This window comes from Ostrinia furnacalis, unplaced genomic scaffold (genome assembly GCF_004193835.3).
Source record: "Ostrinia furnacalis isolate ACB-3 unplaced genomic scaffold, ASM419383v2 OfSCF1168, whole genome shotgun sequence".
In the NCBI taxonomy this organism is placed as follows: domain Eukaryota; kingdom Metazoa; phylum Arthropoda; class Insecta; order Lepidoptera; family Crambidae; genus Ostrinia; species Ostrinia furnacalis.
The window spans coordinates 152,636-169,363 of NW_021131407.1; the positions used below are offsets into that span (position 1 = coordinate 152,636).

Genomic DNA, 16,728 nt, shown 5'->3' on the forward strand with positions numbered 1-16,728 from the left:
TAGCCGTGTACTGAACCCGAGCACTATAACTACACTAGAGCCGCCCTAGCACTACACTAGAGCCGCCCTAGCACTACACTAGAGCCGCCCTAGCACTACACTAGAGCCGCCCTAGCACTACACTAGAGCCGCCCTAGCACTAGACTGGAGCCAGTACGCACCTTGAAGGGCGGCTGCGCCTGCGACACTGTGAGCTCGAGCGTGCACTGGCCGCCGTTCAGCATGGGCGGCGGGCACATCACCAGCTCCCTTATGTAAACCCTTGTAGCCGTGTATTGGAGCCCCGAGCGAACCAGCGCCGCGTAGTATTCAACGTACCGCCGCTGCGACGGGATTGTTACTCCTGAAAGTAAAAAAAAAATACATTAACCCTTTAACTGGTATAGAGAAAAATATTTTTCATTAGTTTTGTACCTTATGTTTTCTCAATAGGGTTCAAAATATGGTGGCAACAATTCTGCCACTACCGGGTAAAGGTTTAAGTCAGGTTCTGTTGAGTCCATAGTTGAATAGCCAATGTATCAAATATTTGCGCCAATATCTTTAATACCAACATTTGTATCACTTTAACCCTTCCAGGCTCAAAAAAGGATTGGTTTCCAACCGTATCTTCACAGCATAAAGTTGAAATTGATGTGGGCTCTGTCTGTCTCTGTCTGTCTGGCCATCAGAGCCTGGATTAAGGGTTAATGGCTCAAAACTGATTTATTTATTTATTTAATAACAATCTTAGCTCTAACATTACAGGTTACCCCAATGCGATAGAGTAGATTAATTAGTACATATTTACTTAATGTCAGCTGTCCCTATTCTCTTTCGACTGTTAAAAAGAGAGTGGCCTTAACTAACGCAAAGTAGGTAAACTTGTTCTTGAATGAAAACCGCGAGAAAGGTCGCTAGCAAAAGCTGGATGCGCCAAACCGAAGATGGGGTAATATGACGCGTATTATGGAGGCATATTTTCAGCAGTAGACTGTTATAGGCTTATACAGCGCTATGTCTATTGTTTATAAATCAATAGACATAGCGCTGTTTGTAACACAGTGAACTACGAGTTTAAATCAGGAAGTGCGATGAACCTCCGCCTCGCGAAGATACACTAAACGAACAATAAGTGAAGTACAAACTTACATTGGCAACACACAATCCATGTAACGCCAATAACCGGAAGTACAAAACACTGACACGCCCTCCGCACACCTCCTATGCTGACGTCATCACGCACACCTCTCGCTTGTTTATGTAAAAGATTAAGAGACACGCCCTTGTGACTTGTCAGCCCTTTTTAACACAAGTGCGGTTTAGGTAATACATTGGGTGCGTTGTGCCTAAATAAGCGCTTATAAGCAAAACTAGCGGCCGCCCGCGACTTCGTATGTGTGGATCCCGTTTTACCCCCTTAGGGGTGGTTTCGTAAGATCCTTTCTTAGCGGATGCCTTCGTCATAACATCTACGTGCATGCCAAATTTCAGCCCGATCCGTCCTGTGGTTTGGGCTGTGCGTTGATAGATCACTATGTCAATCAGTCATTCACCTTTGACTTAGAATAGCGGAAAATGGGCGCATTGATAGAAGTGTGTGTCGATAGATGTCGCCACAGAAGTATAAATACTTGATTATTATAAGTCTACTAGGACTTAACTAAGTCAGTGCCTGTGATATGAAAGCGGCACGGGAGGGTGTTTTTGAAACGTCACACGTCAGCGAGACTTCATATGCTAGACTTCACATGCTCTGTCACGTCATAATCGTCAGTTGCAGGTTCAAAATCAAAATCAAAAATATTTATTCAGTTTAGACCACAAGTGGCACTTATGAACGTCAATAGAAAATAATAAAAAAAGAAAAGGTAGCCCTTATGGGGCACTTTACATGTCTCCTTATCTTTTGGGCCCTACCAGCGCTTCGGGACAAACATATGGCAAGTGCTTAGAAGAAACGCCGGAACAAACTCAGTCACCACTGACTTGGGGTAACTGACAAAATACTGTTTTTGAGTTAAATATAGTTTTTCCTGCTCTTTCGAAACAAAACGCAACAAATACATCAAATTATTTTAACTTTGGGCAGTACTTGCACCAATTGGACCTATGTTTTTTCCAAAAGTTTGGTGTAAAATTAGTGTAACTGTCAAAAGTACAAAAAAACATTGGTGTAACAGCAATTTATTTCCTTAACTAAGATATATTAGATAATTCTTTTTATTTAATCTAAAACAGATCCAAAAAAGGTTTATTAGGAAAAAAGTTATGTCCGATTTAAGACGAAACTAAACGGCTCTACTGAAAAATCGTATTTTGTCAGTTACCCCAAGTGAACCTGCAACTGACGATATGTCAAAGTCACCCCTCCGTGCTGCTTTCATACCCGAGTTAAGCTCTAGACGTATACGGCAGACTTGTGGCAGTAAATACTTTAGGTACCTACAAATTAACATACATTAATAATAATAATAATAAGATTCAAAAGGCGGTGATCCTCAGCACGGCACGCATTGTCCGGAGGTTCCTCAGCCTGTGACCCTGACCAACGGTAGCCTGGGCCCTGCTCCGCTGCCAGCGGGTTAACTATTTTTAAGATTTTTGTTTTTATAATGTATTTTTATTTTTTGATAATAATTACATTGTAAAAAGAAAAAATTAAAAATAAGAAAGTAAGATGAATAAAGGAATAATAATAATAATAAATACACTTTATTGCACACCAAAGATAAGAACAGAAAGAAAATTGTACATACATACATTGTACGGTAGCAATCGCCGATTACATAACAATTAACCTCTACATCTTCCTCAAACGTCGTGCGTCTTATTAGAAACTACAATGAACTATAAATCATATGAAGTGCGTCTCGGTCTGCTAGCACCGTCAACTGTTGAATCACAAAAAATTGGGAAACCCGCTACGACCACATGACCCATTATTTCACTTTATTCAAAAGGATTATAAGTTTATAACACTACGTTTGTCGCATTTCGCCAAAAAAACCTTTACTCGTATTTCTTCCGTAAGACGAGGCATTAAAGACTCAAGTTGCATACGCACTGCGATTAACTGTACCGATGCAATTATGCAATTGTTTGGTGCTCTTTTGTTATTTTTTGTCCAGTTCCGAGCATTATATTATTTGGGCTTGTGTGTAGGTAACAATAAGCACAGTAGTTTTAACCCGAAAAGGCTTCTTTTGTCTATGAAAATACAATACGGGCAAAAAGTTGTATCATTATTATGCGTGAAAAACGACCCTGGCTCTATTATATCTTTCCCTTTCAATTTAACTACTTATAAGATACGACTTGGATTATTCGAAGAAGGTATTTTAAATCAATATCGCATGGATTTCTAAGAATCGGCACTTATTAATTGCTTATAACCATATTTTGTACTAATTAACTGTTAAGAAATAAGCATTGAATGGTCAGTGTGCAACCAAATATAGTACGTAAAAAAGGTTATCGTATTGCATTTTAGACGGATACTGTATCAAGATTTTGTAAATACATAACATTGAAAACAACCAGATCAATACAATGTTTGTACACAAAATGTTTTAATTGTGCGCAGTTCGGGGATTGAACCCACGACCTCTAAAGCAGCCGATTTCTCAACCACTGCGCCATTTGTCGTTATATCTTTCTGATTATGTATAACATTTACTGAAATTTTCTTTGGACGCTACATTTGAGACCTAGTGTATAGATAAAGACTAAATAACGTTAGCTTTCACGAATCTTGCCTTTTTCAGGACTTCTAAACGTTACTTTTATGTTATGGCGTTTGTTCATTATGCTAAAAACTATCATGGATGAGTTGTTGTTGGCAGTTGGAGGTAAGGTTAGTTTGTGCTTGAGGATTCCGGGTGAAGCTCGCTTCCACCTTGGGCCTGATCCTCACTTTCCATCAGGTGAGATGCAGGTCAAGAGCTTCCTCGTTGTGAATAAAAAAGCTCTAAAAGTCGAGTTTTAGATAGTTTCTGGTATAACCACAGAATAATAATAAGTACTAAGTACGTACCTACAGAAGTTTTACTTCGCGAAGGTATTTAAAAAAATGTATGCTCAATGTCATTAACAATATGGTGTAATTTAGCCTGTCTCAAGAGTCAAACACCATTTGTTGACAAACGTCAGTGATCGGCACTGCGCCGAAGCTATAGGGCTGACTTCGGTAAAATGATGTGACGTGAGGTGCCAAACTGCGGAAAATGGCGGAAGAAATACATGATTTAGCATGAATTATCATGAATAATATTAACTATACTTATTTACCTCTCAGTGTCTTGAGGCAACTTAAAAAAGTACATTCTGTGTTTTTATTATTATTTAGGCAGTTAAATACTGCACAGTATTTAGTACACCATTTTCTTTATTTTCTTCCATCATACACAAGAATACGCGTGCGTGAGTCAATGTTCGCTCGTATGTGAGGCCTTGTCGAATAGTATCCTGTAGGTGGGCCATCGTGCGTGTTTTGTTTTCGATGCAAACTCGCGGAGATGAACAGGCCTGGTATAACGTACACTTTGTTGATCGAAAGCGTTAGCCAAACTAGTCTTTACAGCTATTGCAATAATACCTTTATTGTCGTGCGCCCGCTTGGTGCCGTAGAACTGCAGCGCCTCGTCCGCGGTCGCCTTCTGTCCGCTGTACAGCAGGTAACAACACACCATCGTACCTAGAACGACAATATACAAGTGTTGTATTGTTAAGCACACGCCAAAAGGACCCATGGGTTTTGTGAATATAAAGGGTAATATTATATGTGAAAGGCTAAAAGATACCTCAAAGACAGTGCCGTATTATCCATAAGGCACTTTAGGCCAGTGCCTAGGGGCCCACTATGGCCAGGGGCCCACTATGACCAAGGGCCCAGCACTCCCGATAAAAAAATGAAAAAAAAAATATTAAAGATTATTTTAATGCAACAAAACTCAAACCACCTCAAATCTTCGACATTCAATCGTCATATTTCGATATTGTGGAACCTAATTAATTTTCATGACGTTAGCATTACTGCTTTGGTTTACATGACAGGTCGACGGTCGACGCCTTCAGAGGCTAAAAAGCCTCACTGCGGAGGCTAGGGAGAGGGGCTTAGGGTNCCAGCAGTGCCGTATTATCCATAAGGCACTTTAGGCCAGTGCCTAGGGGCCCACTATGGCCAGGGGCCCACTATGACCAGGGGCCCAGCACTCCCGATAAAAAAATGAAAAAAAAATAATGTTAAAGATTATTTTTATGCAACAAAACTCAAACCACCTCAAAACTTCGCCTTATTTTGGTTTACACATCCAATCGTCATAATATTTCGATATTGTGGAACCTAATTAATTTTCGTGACGTTGGCATTACTGCTTTGGTTTACATGACAGGTCGACGGTCGACGCCCTTCAGAGGCTAAAAAGCCTCACTGCGGAGGCTAGGGAGAGGGCTGAGGGTGTGTTGGCTGTATCATTCAATATAGCCAACGCTTTCAATACTATCCCTCATTCCACTATACTCTAGGCACTTCAACATCACAGGGTGCCTCAGTACCTTTGAGCGCTGCTGGCCGATTACTTACGGGACCGCGAAGTCCTGTATGTTAACAGAGACTGCCAGCTCTAACGGCGCGGTATAGCCAGCGGGGTTCCGCAGGGTTCGGTGCTCGGTCTACTCTTGTGGAACCTAGGCTTCAACTAGCTCCTCCGGGGCGTCCTTCTCGCGGGCATGAGTGTCACATGCTATACGGATGACACTCTGGTCACTGCCCGGGGAAGACATTTGGGGCCTCGGCACGGCTGGCGTCGGCGGGCGGCACATTAGCCGCTCGCAGAATACAACGCCTCGGTCTGAAAGTCGCGCTGGAGAAGACTGAGGCCCTCTTCTTTCCGGGGCCTCGCCAGCGCGCCCCTCCCGACGCGTTGAGGACGTTAGGATTGACGTCAAAGGCCAAATGAAATATCTGGGCCTCACGCTTGACGGGAGGTGGCATTTTAGCCCGCACTTCAACGGGCTAGCGCCACGCCTCCTCAAGGCAGCCAGCGCACTGAGTTGGCTCCTCCTGAATTTGGGAGGGCCACAAACGAGGTGTCGTCGACTTTATGCCGGCGTTCTGAGGAACATGGCGCTGTATGGCGCCCCAGTCTGGGAGAACGCACTCAACAAGAGGGAGAATGCTCCCTTCTGCGCAGACCCCAGCGGGCCATAGCGCAGAGGGTCGCAAGGACCTACCGCACGGTAGGGCACGCTGCGGCGTGCGTCCTCGCTGGTACTCCTCCTTGGGAGCTAGAAGCTGGGGTCTTGTCTGTCATCTATCACTGGATGGCAGACAAGACCAAGGCGCGTGGAAAGCGCCCGGCCCCGGAGCAGTGCGGCGCCGTCACGAAGACATGACTCGCGCGCAGTTTGACCGCCATTGGTCCTGTTCTGGACCAATGGTTGGAACGACCGCACGGGTTCCTCACGTTCCGTCTGGCGCAGGTGCTGACTGGGCATGGCTGCTTCGGTTCGTACCTGCAAAGAATCGGGCGAGAGGAATCCCCGTGTGCCACAAATGTGGCGCGGCGGATGATACGGTGCAGCACACCCTCGCGGTCTGCACAGGCTGGGAGAAGCAGCGTCGTGTCCTCACTGCGGTCGTGGGCCGGGATCTTTCGCTTCCAAGCCTGGTCATCGCCATGCTGGGAAGTGAAGGATGCTGGAAGGTGGTCGCCTCCTTTTGCGAAGAGGTGATCCTTCAGAAGGAGGCAGCGGAGCGCGAGCGAGAGAACGATCCTCTCGCCCCATCGCTCCGCAGGCGGAGAAGGGGCCGGAGAAGGCAGTTGTACGACCGTTCTACTCTGCCCCCAGGTGGCGGCCAGCAGGCCGGGGGTGCGGGGGCACCCTTGTCACCTTCGTCTGACGGGAACGGCTTGGTGTTTCGGGCATTCCCGTCGGACAAGGGGGGCGTGTAGGGTCCGCCGTGTAGGCGAGCTGTCGCTGTAGCGTGGTGTCGCGGAAGTCTAAGGCTACGGCCGGATACTCGCGACACCCCCACTCGGGCTACGACGAAACGCCGCGGAGGTTTTAGTGGGTATACCCCGTCCTTTTCCCTTTTTAGGGCGCCGGGAGTCCCACACACCACCCTGTCCCCCTGCAGTGGTGATAGTGCGCAAAGCATTTCCTCCGCGACAAAAAAANCTCCCGACGCGTTGAGGACATTAGGATTGACGTCAAAGGCCAAATGAAATATCTGGGCCTCACGCTTGACGGGAGGTGGCATTTTAGCCCGCACTTCAACGGGCTAGCGCCACGCCTCCTCAAGGCAGCCAGCGCACTGAGTTGGCTCCTCCCGAATTTGGGAGGGCCACAAACGAGATGTCGTCGATTTTATGCCGGCGTTCTGAGGAGCATGGCGCTGTATGGCGCCCCAGTCTGGGCGGACGCACTCAACAAGAGGTAGAATGCTGCCTTTCTGCGCAGTCCCCAGCGGGCCATAGCGCAGAGGGTCGCAAGGACCTACCGCACGGTAGGGCACGCTGCGGCGTGCGTCCTCACTGGCGCCCGGCCCCGGAGCGATGCGGCGCCGTCACGAAGACATGACTCGCGCGCATTTTGGCCGCCATTGGTCCTGTTCTGGACCAATGGTTGGAACGACCGCACGGGGTCCTCACGTTCCGTCTGGCGCAGGTGCTGACCGGGCATGGCTGCTTCGGTTCGTACCTGCAAAGAATCGGGCGGGAAGAAATGCCCGTATGCCACAAATGTGGAGCGGCGGATGACACGGTGCACACCCTCGCGGTCTGCACAGGCTGGGAGGAGCAGCGCCGTGTCCTCACTGCGGTCGTGGGCCGGGATCTTTCGCTTCCGAGCCTGGTCATCGCCATGCTGGGAAGTGAAGGATGTTGGAAGGTGGTCGCCTCCTTTTGCGAAGAGGTCATCGTTCAGAAGGAGGCAGCGGTGCGCGAGCAGGAGAACGATCCTCTCGCCCCATCGCTCCGCAGGCGGAGAAGGGGCCGGAGAAGGCGGTTGTACGACTGTTCTACTCTGCCCCCAGGTGGCGGCCAGCAGGCCGGGGGTGCGGGGGCACCCTTGTCACCTTCGTCTGACGGGAACGGCTTGGCGTTTCGGGCATTCCCGTCGGACCCCCACAAGTGGGGCGTGTAGGGTCCGCCGTGTAGGCGAGCTGTCGCTGTAGCGTGGTGTCGCGGAAGTCTAAGGCTACGGCCGGATACTCGCGAAGTCGCGACACCCCCACTCGGGCTACGACGGAACGCCGCGGAGGTTTTAGTGGGTATACCCCGTCCTTTTTAGGGCGCCGGGAGTCCCACACACCACCCTGTCCCCCGGCAGTGGTGACGGTGCGCAAAGCACTTCCTCCGCGACAAAAAAAAGGGGGCCCAAAACGAGCTGTGCCTAGGGGCCCCGAGATGGTTAATCCGGCCCTGCTCAAAGACTGCAGACTATTTGTCGGCCAATAGTTAGGTCGGTTTCGAAATTGTATTAGAAATCGACCGATAACAAATCGGTCTAATGTACGCACTTTCATACCATGTTTAACAGCCCGACAAAACTATCAGCCGATAAAAAGTGAAGTCTGCGGGGACGCTAAAGCCCGGTTTCCACTAAAGGGAATAAATAGGAGATATGTTCGAATAACGAATCAGATTTCGTTATTTCCACATCAACACTTCGTTCTGCTTTGGTGGAAGCCGAGCCTATGATTATGCACAGTAGTGTAGTTCATTACATTCGATCTGAATCAACTTTATACCTCCAAGTCCTCCACTAGCTCTTATGGACATATGTTACAGTAATTTGTATTGCCGCAGCAATGGATTCAGTGATTCAGTGTTCAGACGACAGATGAGATGGCTTCTTTTCTCTTTTACTATTGTTATAAGAGCTAATTTGTTGTATAATCAACTGAACATTTACACACATATTTATGTCAACTGAAAGAAATTGGGATAGATACCGAGTTTACAATTAGGAGAGATATTTAATGACACGTCTTTACCAGCGAGAATCAACTTGAGAGCTCACGTTACTAACAAGTTGATGACTTGTATCATCGTATAAGATGGAGTCATTAGCTGAAATTACTCTAAATTGTGGTCAAACAAATCGCCCACACATTATGGCAATCGTCATGTCGCATGTCAATTGATGTCATTGTAAGTTATAATTGAACAAAAAAGTGATCTTTTGACCTTTCAATAAATAGAAATAAAGTTTGTTTATCCAAACTTCTTGTATGAAAATTGACTCAAGTCATATCATATTCTGATTGATAACAAGCATAATAATTAGGTGTGTTTTCGGTGCGATATATCGGACATCACATAAAGACTGTCATCAGGGTATTAACAGATGAAATAATACGAAAAAGTAAGAAAACAACTATGTATCACATCAAAATTCATCAAGCCGTAGGGCTATAGGTCAAAACAAAACACGACTAATATTATTATAAAAAGAACAACTTATATGAAGTTTGTAAAAAAGAAACATCTCAATGCAGATACCGCACGCTGTTAGTCGACATAAATATGGATGCTCAGCCAAATAAACGAATGTTCCCTGATGAAGATATTAAACACGCTTGTTCAATTCCACTTCCTTTTTCGTCACAAAAAAAGTGAATGTAAAATTAACGGATATGAAATTTTATGGAGGAAACGATCGGCCCTTTCTGTTTTGCAGAATCGCTCGTTTTTTAGATTCGGCCTCCATACCGCAACCCTATTTTTATATCCCTTCAGGGCTGCCCACAAAAAGTCGCTTTGAAAAGGTCTTTTTTTTCCAAATTTACGACTTTGGCGTGAAAGCGGGCGATGGTAATGCGACCAATTATGCGTCGTAAAGAAATTTCGCAATTACGACTTTCGGGTTTGGGGCCCTTTTTGTTTGCGCGACAATGGACGCTGTCAAAGGCAATAAGGCAGCGCGTGTAATATGCAACCTTAACCTTTGTTACGTACGCCCTAAGACCTTTATGTTAAATTTCACGATCGACATATTGATACAGAGCAACTTATTTAATATTCTTTTGATGTGTGTACGGCAAAGACATAACAGAACCGTACGGCACAATGGAAAAGCATTTAAAGACCTTGACTATAGATAATTTTATTCATACCTTATGTGGTTCATACCTAGAAGAGTATTGTGACGATCGTCGAACTATTCTTTGCCGAGGATTTTGCCTGTGTAGATTTCGAATGCCGAATACATCGAAATCGGTTCACTATTAGGGTCTCCTTAGCACTTGGCAAGTGTAAAAACCGGAACTGTTTTATGGGCTTAGGTCCAATATAACCTTTTTTAAGGCCGAAAGCTTGATAACGTGCTTAAAGCTTACTTTACTTCAAACGAACAAACGAAATTTTATACTACATATCTACAAGATGGCTTTCCAACAATAATAGCGCAATAAAATACCATCTGCCTGACAACTGTCACGTAGCACCTTTACTCTTTTTTATTCCAGTAAATATCAGTTATCGCCAAAAGGATAAACTGACTGTTCAAAGATTTCTGCTATAAAAATCGCCAAAATAAAAAAAAACAGCTTTACAGTGAAATAAAAATGTAAAGCATAATTAATATACTTCAATGGGTCTTTTTACTGAGTAGGCTGTATGAAACTGATTAATGATATCGGATAAATCGGATTTGATGTAATCTGGGGCCATCAGTATCAGTTGATATCCAAGTCAAGTCATTCTTCTGACCAGATTCCCACAGGTCTAATGATACCTATTCCTGCCTCCCCAAACCGTCTAGCGTCTGGTCAGCGACGGGAGTATAGGCTAAACTTCATAAGCCTCTGTTAAATTAAAGGTCGTACTCCTTTAGTGGAGAAATGACCTGATGATTAATATTCCTGTGAAGGTCTTACCAGTCCTCCCCTTCCCAGCTTTACAATGTACGGCGGCCACGTTCCTGGGGTCTTCGTTGAGCCACTTGTGCACGTCCTCGCAGAACGGCTGGATCAGCTCCATGTTGGGCGGCGTGTGGTCTTCGAACGCGTACCTTTCCACCTGGAAGAAGGAGAAAGGAGATTTAGTAAGAATTCTTGGTAAGCACCCTTTCAGCTAAGAACAGCGAGGTCTGGACTGCTTGGACAGTGTTGAGAGCACCCCTGATTGAGGCCCGGTTCTCACCAAGGCAGAGCGGAGTGGATAAGTGTCGGGCCGTCAAATTTTTCTATAGAATTTGACAGCGGCGGCAGCGCGGCGCTGTGCGGAGCGAAAACGAGAAGTGGAAATAATGAAATCTGATTGGTTATTCAACCAACACAGTTCTCTGCCTGCTCCGCTTTGGTGGAAACCGGGCCTTAATCAGACAACTCGTTATTAAGAACCTAAACCCATTCGACATTATAGGTATCATTCAAACCGATTTAAATTAAGGCTAATACATATCAAGTATGTGATTGGTTGGGGCTTGGGGGGAAATTGCTTGCCAGTAACAGACGCGAATCTATTATTTAGTGTTAATTTCATAACACCGCCTAAACAGCCAATCAGTCTGGTCTAGTTCGTTGTATTGAATCTCCAATGAAGACACTCGCTTAGACAAAGTAAAATATTCGATTCGGGTGCGCCAAAGTTCACCTAAATTTTCAACTCCGAAAATTGGAAGTCCGAAAATGTTCTTCCTAAAATTTTTCATCCTAACAATCACAATTCCTAACTACTCTATCTCTAATGTTCATAATTCCGAATCATTCAACTTCATAATGTCATTAGCAATAAACATCTATTACACTTTTATTTGTTCTCCTAGATTTTCTAAACATAACCATTATTTTACACTATTATTCAAAGTCATATCTTTTTTGTTTAGATTTCTTTCTCTAACAATATATTAAAGTTCAAGTTTGTTGGCATTAGCACGTATACTTAAGTCCCGCTCCATTCATTCAGTCAAGTTCCAGAAACGAATCGGTCCTATTCATAATTATTGGTTTAGGTTAGGTTAGAACTGTGACCACAACGCACCAGCCGAGCGAGCGAAGCCAGAGTCCCGCTCCAGTCATTCAGTCAAGTTCCAGAAACGAATCGGTCCTATTCATAATTATTGGTTTAGGTTAGGTTAGAACTGTGACCACAACGCACGAGCCGAGCGAGCGAAGCCAGAGTCCCGCTCCAGTCATTCAGTCAAGTTCCAGAAACGAATCGGTCTATTCATTATTATTGGTTTAGGTTAGGTTAGAACTGTGGCCTTACGTTTTATTCGCGAAGAACGTACTTCTGTACGTAGTATTTATTATTATTCTATGGTATGAGTGAAAATATTATGGTAATGTTTAGGGATAAAAGTGTTATGATAAAAAACAGTAGGAGTTTAAATATATTTACATAAATGATATTATTAATTAAAATTTTCGGAAACATGAGTGTTATGAACATCGCCGGTAGCACTACAAATAGTATGAATGAAAACTTTAGGAGGAAAAATTTTAGGAAGAGTGATCATTCGGATTTAAAATCGTTAGGAAGAACAATTTCGGGTAAATAACTTTAGGTGAGCCAATATGGACCCATTCGATTCATTAGTTGACTGCTTTTGTGAATCACTTTTTTTTATCATTGTAGTATTTTAGCAAGGCACTTTGTAAATTCACCGTAAATCGTAGCAAACTCAAAACAGATAAAAAAGACCTCCTAAAAAAGATATTAACAAAGAATCAAACAAATGCAGCGGGAATCTGAAAGGACATTAGAACTAGGTATCTCGTTATCGATCACAATCGCTATCCATCATCGCCTGTCGCAATCGCAAGACATATCCCCAATTCATTTGTAGATGTGCAGCCGATAGCACATCAAGCTGTACATCTTCGTTGTAAAATAACACCTATTTCAACTACATTAGATGCTAAAGTATCTGGTTGATGTGATCTGTACATGAAATTCCACACCAACCGAGAACATTAGTCTCCACCTGCCTACGAAACATCGCACGAAACATTTTTTGCAAAAAATTCTAATGAATTTATTTAATTCGAGACAGTAACATGAAAAATGTAGAAAGTTGGTAGTTATTGGCCAAAACGATACTTTTTCGAATTAAAAACTGAATAATAGTCCAAATTCATTAGCGCATTACTCCTCATTTAAATAAATTCCTTATAAATTAGAATTTATCACTTGAAAAAAAAGTCTAGAATAATTATCATTTATTAATTTGCCAAGTTTCAATTAACTTATTGGTTGTTTGTTCCATATAGCAAGTCCTTATTTAAGAGTACACGACAATTTGTGTCTACCGAAAACAAAAATTAATCACCTTTTCCGGCATATAACGAGATTGCTACCCTACTCCATAATAAGAACCTTACAAAGATATCAAACGTTAACTGCGTATATCAAACGTTGCCAACCAACACATAATACGTGACTGTACAAGTTATTTCCGTAATTGGCCACTCTATTAATAATCATTACCGAAGGGATATCACGTCTTAAATGTTGATGCAAAAGCACCTAGCAACACCGTTGGGCAATATTATGGCAACACAACTCATAATGATACCACTTTCAAAGCACATAGAAACAAACGCAAGTTCTGTTGGTGCCTTTTTCCTATGATGCGGATTTCGGCACGCGTGCGGATCTGGGGGACTATTCCGAAGTTTCGGGTCTATCTGTTACCGTCGCTCATGTCGCTATGCGTGAGAGGAATGGCAACATTCGGAACTTTGAATCACTTCTTTCGGAGTAGCCCCCCCGCTTGCAGGTTGCCCGCATTTCATTATTTATTACATGTTTTTTTTAACGCACGTGGAAATCCGCATCAAAGGAAAAAGGCACTTGATTGAATTAAAATATTGTGCAAAGTATTCATGGTAGACGTAATATTAGAAAGCTTTAAAAGTTTCAGGAAGCTTTTTTAAAATATGTAATAATATTTCCAGAAGCTCGCAGATATCTTATCGCACATCGTATCTTGGTTCCAATACCTACTTGTTACAATTTAAATTGAATTTAGCTTCGCGTTTGAGTATGCCATACCTTTTTGATATACTACAAACTATGTGTAGAAGTTCCAATATTGGCATTGCGCGCATATGCATTCTGTATCTTGCAACCTTTGAAGTGGAAATTGATTTGATTTATGTACATACAATATCTGGGATACAGACACTCCAATTTTTCCGTCTGGTTAAACAGTTATTTCATTTACCATAAGGGTCTTAGAATAACTTGTTCAAAGGAAGCACTAATTGGGATTCTTGGATGAACTTTCCTTATTAGCTAAATAGTAATACGTTAGCGGAATCAATTACTTGCTAATATTTTGATACAAATAACATCCTCGAGATAATTAATGTACCTATACCTAAATTAGGATATTAACAGCTTCAGCAATTCCATTCACTTTGATAGGAACCTTTATCATATAAAGTTAAAGTGGATCTGTTTTGGCCAAAACTTAACCTTGGGCCAACACAAAAAAGGTTTGGTTTGCATTAGGTAAGGAACTCGAAATGTCTTGTACCTAATAGGCGTAATTTGAAAAATAAAAAATAATTAACAGCTCGCTAATGATAAGTTACGTCTCGGACACCAATATATCATTTTAACTGCTGTAATTGGTTAAAAAGACTCGTGTCAAACAATCACGGCAGTAAAACATGGCACGAACCGTTAATTTTATCAAACTCGATACTGAAAGGGGTAATAAAATTATAAACGATATCCACACTTACATTATAACTGCAAAACTGTCTGTCTGATGAAAGAGTTTGAAGAATTTTCACACAGAGGTAAATTAATCTATTTTGAGAGTCTATTAATGAGAAGACTCAGGCTACGCTAGCTACATTTTATAGACAAACTAGCGGCCGCCCGCGACTTCGTACGCGTGTATCCCGTTTTACCCCTTCATCTTACGCGGTTTAGGTTTTTTCATACAAATGTTTTTTCCCGCTAATTCCCGTTCCCGTGGGAATTTCGGGAATTTTTCTTTCTTAGTGCACCTCTACGGCACCTAAGCTACGTCCCTTCCAAATTTCAAGTGCCTACGTTTAGCCGTTTTAGGCTGTGCGTTGATATGTCAGTCAGTCACTTTCTCCTTTTATATATTTAGACACAGCTTGGTCTAAAATAAGGGATGAAAATTTCCATGGCTACCGAATTTTCATGGAATCTGAAATTAATATTTCATGTTTGATAGAAAACTAAGTGTTTTTGATTGCAAGTTTCTGTGATAAACCAAAATTACATTAAGCAGTGCATCCATAGAAGGTTATTGGAAATTCGTGTGATTGTATTGTCTATCCCAAATTGAGTGGCGATGAATCTCGTTCGTAAGGCTTCCTAGATAGATTGGTTTTCCGATGAACTGCTACACAGTTAGGTTGTACTGATAGCGCTAACTGGCGATATGGCAAGCCACCCCCGGCTTCCGATGATTACAAAACATCGGTATTGCACTGCTTTGATTAATCAAATCTCGACTAGATTTCAAGTTAATTTTAAAATTAATTTTTTATGTAGACTTCTAGATAGTTTCCAAAATCGCGATATAACATTATCTCTATATGCTGAGAAAGTTGTGCCATTTCGATAGATAATGACTCAATTTACTTTCGGGCATATCCTTTCTCTGATCTGATCTGTCATCCAACGGTCCAATTTCTTCTTCTGTTTTTGACAATCACTTCGTCAATGTCCCGTGAGCGTCATCAACGTCATCTAACATACAAGCTGCCCTCAAATTAGACCCAAGTTTAGACTACAAACTTTAAAGTATTAAGTCTTTTACGAGTTCCTAAACAACTTCTGTACATTACTTTTAACTATGGTTGGCAACACCTGAACGCCAGTGCATCAGATTAAGATCAGATACCGCTGTGTAAAATCTGATAGAAGTGCAACCAGTGTTCAGGTGGGAACGTTATCTCTTATCGGATGACAACGTTAAATGACACTTACGCAACTACACATGCCCGCATTTAGATGAACAATGCTAATTTATAAAGAAAACCGAAATATGTGTCAATAGTAAGGAAGTTCTGACTTGCGATAAACGAAATAACGCGATTTGAAAAAAAAAACTTTGATAACGTTAACATTTTGTTTTCTTTGTACACCGATCATTGCCTATCTTATGTTTTAACATTATTATTCCCAATCTTTTTCATTTTGTTTTCTTTCCACGCACTTGTTTTATTTTTCTTGGGTACGATCTCAAGTGAAGGTGATGAAAAAGTGGAAAAAATCATACATTCCTATATTTGGAAGTAAAACACTGACCGCTATGTTCCCTAAGACACCGGCATCTATGATCATAGAATAACAAAAGACGATGGGTAATACAAATACACAAACTATCCTTCGGGTTTTTTTGGTGCCGAACAGGGAACGCGGACGAACGAATGCTTGAGGCAAAACGCCGATAGTGATGTCCCGCGTTCCCGACTCATATGGCCTAGGACCCTGACCCTTCTGGCAAAGGTTTTTAGTGGGCAGGCCCTCCCCTTCTGATAGGGAGAACCCCACATAACCCACTAGCTGCCCCCGCGGCTGGTAGGTATACAAATTCATGTATTTTCGACAAAACAAAAAGAAAACTATCCTTTTTGGTAGCCCTAACAATGGCGAATAATGAAGATAAACTTTCCCGCATAATTCCGACCTTTATGTCTGGCGAGATAAGGTGCAGCTTATCGCGGGGCCAGCTGCGATTAGTTCATATTGCACAATAGAGGAAGCTATTGCAGACTGCCAGACAGACACAGCTAGTAACTAC

The 16,728-nt window shown here is 42.9% G+C and overlaps 1 protein-coding gene across 1 annotated transcript in view; it reads right to left on the bottom strand.

Moving 5' to 3' along the window:
* Positions 1–16,728, bottom strand: part of Pten (phosphatase and tensin-like protein) — a 75,853-nt gene that overhangs the window by 17,386 nt on the left and 41,739 nt on the right. Inside the window, exons 3-5 of the mRNA XM_028302924.1 lie at positions 10,865–11,006; positions 4,577–4,675; positions 162–343 (exon numbers count right to left, since the gene is read on the bottom strand). Of these exons, the coding sequence (XP_028158725.1) occupies positions 162–343; positions 4,577–4,675; positions 10,865–11,006 (423 nt within the window). The remainder of the gene's footprint in view (positions 1–161; positions 344–4,576; positions 4,676–10,864; positions 11,007–16,728) is intronic.